Source organism: Monodon monoceros, unplaced genomic scaffold, assembly GCF_005190385.1.
Source record: "Monodon monoceros isolate NGI ecotype Baffin Bay Population unplaced genomic scaffold, NGI_Narwhal_1 Super_Scaffold_3, whole genome shotgun sequence".
In the NCBI taxonomy this organism is placed as follows: domain Eukaryota; kingdom Metazoa; phylum Chordata; class Mammalia; order Artiodactyla; family Monodontidae; genus Monodon; species Monodon monoceros.
Genome location: NW_021703780.1, coordinates 93,773 through 100,847, shown reverse-complemented (window position 1 = coordinate 100,847; position 7,075 = coordinate 93,773). Strand labels below are relative to the sequence as shown.

The following is a 7,075-nucleotide window of genomic DNA, read 5'->3' as shown; positions in this document are numbered from 1 at the left end:
AAAACGCCAATGACCTTGTACCTTTTAACTCTCTGGGTTTCGACCTGTGCCCCAAGCCTCTGGGAGCAGCTGCTGGAGGATGGTACCAACACCAGACGCCTCTGCTGGGTTCACAAGTCTCCCTCAGGCTTGTGAGGACCTTAAGCCTAGAGGTCAGTCAGGCTAAAAGCCTACATGCACGTGGCTGGTGCCTGTGTGCTGGGCCAGGCATGTGCATGTGAACACATACGTGTGTGTAACATATAAAAACATTTTGGGGGCTTCCCTGGTGGTGCAGTGGTTGAGAGTCCGCCTGCCGATGCAGGGGACACGGGTTCGTGCCCCGGTCCGGGAGGATCCCACGTGCCGCGGAGCGGCTGGGCCCGTGAGCCATGGCCGCTGAGCCTGCGCGTCCGGAGCCTGTGCTCCGCAACCGGAGAGGCCACAACAGTGAGAGGCCCGCGTACCACAAAAAACAAAACAAAAAACAAAACAAACAAACACTTTGGGAGCAAAGGTGTAAGGGGACCGTCCAGTTTCTGCTCCAGTGGGGAGAGTGCTCTGAAGCCCTTTGCTTCCACTTGCATTGGCCTTGGTTTCGACATGTCTACCAGATCTATCTTTCCTCCTAATAACCACTCCTTTTAGCTTTCTCTTTTATTCTCAACATGGTTTTCAGAGCACCCCAGACTTGCTGCCCAGGTTTAAACTAATGTGTCCAGAACAAAATACTCTGCTCCCTTGTTCACACAGCTGAGAGTCACATTAGCCCCAAAGAACTAAGATGCAGTTGTGCCCTCAAAAGTCACACTGCAGGTCTCCTGAAGCTAGCGCCCACGTAGACAAGCACCCCAGAGCATCTTACCCCAGATGGGAACCCACCGTGGACACACACTGAACTTCCCGGAGGTGTACATCCTGGCACGTCTAGGGCCCAGGTGTGCAACTTGCGCTCAGGGTCCCGGGCAGCAGAGGCTGTGACAAGCCAGCAGTGCAGCACTTCCCCACAAACTGCTCTAGACCTCTCACCAAGGCCTTCAGATTCCTAAACATCCTCCACCACTGCGCCCTCTCTTGTCACTCACCCGGCCTCCAGCCCAAGCAAAAGCTTCAGTGGCTCCCTTCGTCGAGTTTGCGCCCGGATGTGTCTGCAGATACTTGAGGGCTGTCAACAGACACAGTCACTGGCACCTCCTGCCCTGCACACCCACCACGTAATACTGAGAACCTTTCTCCTCTCAAGTAGTTTGGACATCACTTAATTTGTGATGAGTCCCCTCTTATCTCATCAGTGTCCTGATGAAGATTCCAGAGTATCTGATCTCATGCCAGATGACGGGCCCAAAGGGAAGTGTTACAAGACGCAGAACCAGAGAAAGAAAAGTAACCAAACATAAAGGAAAAGCATCAAATTTCAACTAGGACATAAAGGTCCCTACTTTTTTTTTTTTTTTTGCCTCTCACTGTTGTGGCCTCTCCCGTTGCGGAGCACAGGCTCCGGACGTGCAGGCTCAGCGGCCATGGCTCACGGGCCCAGCCGCTCTGTGGCATGTGGGATCTTCCCGGACCAGGGCTCAAACCCGCGTCCCCTGCATCGGCAGGCGGACTCTTAACCACTGCGCCACCAGGGAAGCCCAACATTTTTAATCAAAATATATTTTCTGTCCTCCTAGTTTGAGATCAACAATCAGAAAATCCAACAGGAATACTTTAAAAATTTCATAAGTAAACTTTAATAAGTAAAAATTACAACCTTCTCCCAGCAATGAAACTAACTGAGGATTAAAACAAAGAATGGAGACATGGTTTTTTGGGGATTCTCTCGCAAACAGCCAGGTGGATTTAGGTGCCGGAAGTGGTGCCTATATACACAAGCAGTGAAGTGACTGGAAATAACTCATGAGATGGAACGACAGAGCCCTTGGCCAGGCCTCCATCTAGAAGGGAAATACGGGGTGACAGAGGAGACTGACACTAGAGTCCTCACAGGACACTGGAAAAATGATTACCCCTCAATTAATAACATGATTCAGTTATATATTTTTTTACTTGCCCTATACCATTTTGCTGAGCAGACTTAATTTTTATAAACTTCTTTGATGAGGGAAGGGGGAAGCAAACTAGGAGAGGCCCATGATGTGAAAACGGCCCCCAGGAAACAGCTGCGGATGCTCACCGGGCAGTGCCGGGTCTGAAGGGGAGACACCCGCCCCCTTCACCAGTGTCCTTAAAACAGGACAAGATGGGATGACCGCGCCGGGGGACGTCAGCAAGGTCGCAGCAGCTGCTCCAACGCGCCGGACTCTCCGCCCTTTCTGGGATCTCAGGTTCATTCCCTCAAGAACAAATGTAGTTATGTTTTCTCAATAAGGCTTTAATTCCTCCTCCCACCTGGACACAGTGCTTCAAGTGGCGTCCACTAGTCAGCAAAGATTTCCACTTTTATTTTCTTCTTCTTCTTCTTCTTTTTGGTGGTGTCACTGTCCTGGGGGAAAGAGAAAGCAAGCGTCTGTTAAGCACTGCCACTCTCCCCAAAGGAAATCAGGGAAGTTCCACACAGTCAACTAAGCCTTTTCAGGATCCGTAAGGATATCCTGCAATACGTAAATTTTGCACATAACACAAATCGCGCGTTTTCCACGGATGCCCCTGCATTTAGATCCCCCAGCTATGCACCCTCCCCACCCACCATCAACACAACCCTAACTCTGAGCCATTACTATAAAAAAGCTGGGCCCGGCCCCGTCCTTCCCACAGGGCAGCTCCCCGAGTAACCAAGCCGGCACCAGCGGGCAATTCCTTCCCCTTCAAGGACAAAGAGAGCCCTGGGCCCTGGACGTGTTTGTACACACCCCATCTCCCGGCTCGTCCACACTCTCCAGAGCAGCTTTGGCCTTCTTGTCTTTCTTCTTCTTCTTTTCCTTCTTGACCAACTGGGGAGCCACTGAAGAGGTTTCATCACTTTCACTCTCTCGCTTCCGCTAAGGTGGAGACAATTGATCAAATGTTAAGATCTTGGGCAAATGCGGATGAGAAAGTTTCAGTAAGTCAAAAGGGGAGGAGCCAGCAGAGAAGATGCTGATTGGATCCAACAGGAAGTTTTCAAAGACCCCAACAGGGCCTTGTTTACCAAGGGTTCAAAGACCAGGAAGCCAGGGGCACAGCAGGAGCGCCAGGGCAGCAACACAGGGCCGGGCCAGAAAGGCCACGTCCTCACTGAAGCCAAAGGCAGGACCGCATGCCCCCCAGGGGCGCTCCCACGAGTGCTCAGAGAAGACAGGCAAGCGCAGGCCCCAAGCAGGGCACAAGCAGCTCTTCTCAGGACACTCTGTGCCACCCGAGGTACAGACAAGCCATCCAGCAGTCTAACACCAACAGCCCGCAGCCCGAGCCGAGCAGCCACCACGTGCTTCCCGCAGACGGTCGCAGCACTGAGCTGGTGCCGTCCGGAGGGGTTTGTCCGGTCCCGAGCGTCACGGCCTCTACTTCAACATGCCTGTGCCGCCCCTTGACCCAACCCTGTTCCGGGGTCATGGCCTCAGCTGAGCCCACACCCCTGCCAGCAGACACGACAGGGAACGTGAACTGGAGCCTGCAGAGCCCGAGGTGGGCAGGAAGGCCCACCCCGCTGAGCCAGCATGTGTGGCTGGACGGCACATGGCGAAGCCCTCAGAGCACGCCACTCACCTTTGGGGCTTTGACTGCTTCGGCAACTACCTGGGGGGCTTTGACGTCTTTCCTGGCAGAATCACTGAAAGAGGAGCGACAGGTGAGAGTTGTTCCCAGCAGATCCGGCAAGCCTAAGGCCACCATCAACATCCTGATGCTGGACAGAACAACTCACCACTTGCTGTCGCAGACTGACTCCTGCTGGAGTGCCACGAGCCAGACTAGAAAGGGTTAACTGTCTGTCGTGCTGCCCAACGCCCTAAGCAGCTACTCCACACGCCCCAAGGCCAGTCCCCTCAGGTCCTACACGTTTCCCCCAAACTAAATCCACCCCTTTCCCACGTCTGGGCTCCCCGCCTTCCCCTCCTCCCCTGCGGTCACTATAGCACTGCAGCCAGCGTGCCCTCTGCCCACCACACGGCTGGGAAACATCCCGCCCTTACCTGTAGTCCACGTACTCCTGTGTCCAGGCGGCAGGCGTGTTGTCCGTGGGCTTGCCGTGCTTGTCCAAAAGGCCCTGCTTGATCATCAGCCTCTTCTGACTTGCCTGGTGGACCGTCAGGGTTTCAACGTTATAACAGTGCCAACACATAAAGCATGTACCACGACCACACACACACACAGCAAATAAGGTGCCCCCCTTGGGTGTTCTCAGCAGAGTGCTCCAAACTCACCCTCCCTCTAATAGGAGCAAACATGGGACTTATCAAAGGTTGCAAACATTTTTGTACCAGTGGGAGCCTCTGCAGTGTCATTTTGACCACAGGGCCTTTGCACATGCTATTCCATCGGCCCTGGACTCTTCCCTCCCCCCTTCACCTCAACATCTAACACTACGTACCTCACATTGGCGTGGCTCAAGATCCCTCACCCCGACTCCCCGACCAGGCCAAAGCCTTCATCGTGGACTGTTGATTGATGTGTTAGGCACCTCTCCACACCCCTTCATAAGGCCCTCACCACGCCACTGTGCAATTTGAGCATTGCCTATCTACTGTCCCCCTTAGACTGAAATCTCTAAGGTCTGAGACAGGCCCGTTTCTACTTACCACTGACTCCCCAGAGCCCAGCACGAGGCAAGGACGTGGCAGTGAACACACAGTGGGAGCTGCCCGAGTGAGGATTCAACAAGGCAAAACAGAATAAGGCAGCAGGGTATACGCCCAGTCCCACTTACTTTTGGACCTAAACCCCACTTCCGAGGGTAAGTGTCTCTCTCCATGATCACTCTCTTGATCTTGGCTACGATACCATGGTCACAGGTGGAGATCACTGCCGTGGTCATTAATGCAATAGCTGCAGGCGTTGGAAAGAGATAAAAGAACGATTTGAAGGGGAAAGACTTCATAATCAATGAGCCCGAATGCCACTGTTTTACACAACTTTTAAAAACCTATTTAAAACTCTTAAGCTCTCCTACCTTGAGGTTTCCTTTGCTGAGCATTGCATATGGAGGAAATCCACCATTAGGGGAAGAAAGGCTGTGAAATCACATTACTTATCGAGTTCAAAAAACACTGACACTAATCACACTCATAAAAATCAATGCTTCCTAGGTCCTCAGAAGGGACCTCTTAATAAGTAAATCACAGCTATTTAACCTGTTTAATTTGCACAAGAAATAAAGCATGTCATCAGAATTCCTTTTCAGCTGTGAGCAAGCAGCCAGAGGGGAAGGGACACCTCAATAAGGAACCCCAAAGACACGCGTGTCCTGCCTGGAGCTCAGGCCACACACAGGGACAATCCGACAGTAGCTAAACTTTCACAAGGTAGTGCTGCAAGCAGACAAGGAGTGGACTGAAGGCTCTTTAATTACCACAGCCATTCACCCCCACTTCGCTGATGATTTCCTCCTTTCACTGGAGAGCCGAGGAGAGCCCAACTGCTGAGACACAGCTCCTAAGAGCAGCCAGTGGGGCGAGAGGAAACCCCACTTACCTCCCTGCTGCCTATGCCTGTCTGACATGGCCCTTTGCTGTGAGCACCCCGACAGACCCCGAGTGACACAGCGATCAGATGAGCCCGAGGGGCCAGGCCCGGGGGACCCCGTTAGTGAGCCTGGCTGCAGCGGCGCAGGAGGGCCAAGGGCGCCTTCACCTCTTACCCATACAGACAGCTTCCCCTTTGGTGGTGATGACCGCCACCTCCTGGTTGACCTCGATCCCGTCCTCATACCGGAGGACGCCTGGGAGCATGATCTTCGCGCCATAGCAGATGGCGTTCACCTGCGGGGTGGTGTCCCTGGTGAGCGCCGCGGCCCCAGGCGGCCGCCACCCTGCACCCCACCCCCACCCGTGACAGAGGACCAATGACACCCACGGCCACTGGCCGCGGTCTAGCTTATGAAGGGACTCAGGCTCACGGCAACCACCCAGCACAGGCCAGGCGCTTCATGCATGTCAACTCAGAAATGTTAGCAGGGGCCGTAAATAGCCACTCCTACCCACGGCACTTAGAGCTGCCTTCATACTAAACCAAAACCCAGCCTCAGTTTTCTTTAATTGCTCTTCTCTATGCCTCTAATCATTAAGGGAAAAACCTCTGACAGAGCTGGGAGGTGTATCAGATTTATTGGGAAATCTGGATAATAACAGGTTCCCAAAGTTAACTCACAAGCAAGACTGCCGAGGCCAACTCTCCCCGAGTTCGACAGCACTCCAGGCGTCCAATCCGCCTCGTGCCACCTTGTCTTCACTCACCATATTCCACCCTCCCTTGAAATTCACCCAGAAGCGACCAGTTTGACCCCAGCGCAACGGGGGATCACATTTATGTTGTTCTGTTTTACGTGATTAAGTTTTTTCAGTCGCTATAGGGGCATGTTTTGGTATGCCTCATTAGTTTTTCTGTCTTTTACTACAAACTATAACATCTATACAGTCACCAAACATCTATATAATTTAAGATCTAAATATGAACGAGCAAGCTCAAGTTATTAAATATATACAAAAATTTATATCTTTAAAAGTTAGAAAAAATTTTTATTGCTACTTGTTTAACAATGATTGATTACGCACTAGGCCACAAAGCATCTTAACTTATAGAAGGCCGTATTCTCTGACCATAATACCACTAAAAATAAGGCTATTTACAGTTCTGGACTACTCAACATTAAATAACTACTAAAGAGGAAACCCAAAGCAACACAAATAACTGCAGATTTCCTTTCATCATTAAGATTACTCTAAGGTTATTTAGTAAGTATACTAAGAAAAAAAGCTTGATAATCTCTGTGACGTTTAGGTTTTATGACCTCAAACTAGGATTTATTTAAACAAAACAAAGCCTTTAATGGAGAACTTATCGTATCTCTGAAACTCTCTAGTCTCAACCTTTTATCCCCATCAAAACAACCTTTTCTAGCAATAATTTAAATAAACCAAGGTGTCTTAGGCACATGCAGAACTACCAGTTTACAAGAGGG

General features: G+C 51.3%; 1 protein-coding gene and 1 non-coding gene across 2 annotated transcripts in view; both read right to left on the bottom strand.

The window, feature by feature from the left end:
• Positions 1-1,692: 1,692 nt before the first annotated feature.
• The window catches only part of DKC1 (dyskerin pseudouridine synthase 1), an 11,277-nt gene continuing 5,894 nt past the window's right edge, over positions 1,693-7,075 (bottom strand). Inside the window, exons 10-15 of the mRNA XM_029244040.1 lie at positions 5,756-5,876; positions 4,826-4,944; positions 4,092-4,195; positions 3,667-3,730; positions 2,832-2,960; positions 1,693-2,464 (exon numbers count right to left, since the gene is read on the bottom strand). Of these exons, the coding sequence (XP_029099873.1) occupies positions 2,399-2,464; positions 2,832-2,960; positions 3,667-3,730; positions 4,092-4,195; positions 4,826-4,944; positions 5,756-5,876 (603 nt within the window). The 3' untranslated portion in view covers positions 1,693-2,398. The remainder of the gene's footprint in view (positions 2,465-2,831; positions 2,961-3,666; positions 3,731-4,091; positions 4,196-4,825; positions 4,945-5,755; positions 5,877-7,075) is intronic.
• LOC114908193 lies at positions 3,765-3,893 on the bottom strand. Its single transcript, XR_003796887.1, has one exon. It is a non-coding gene; the product is annotated as a small nucleolar RNA SNORA56 (small nucleolar RNA).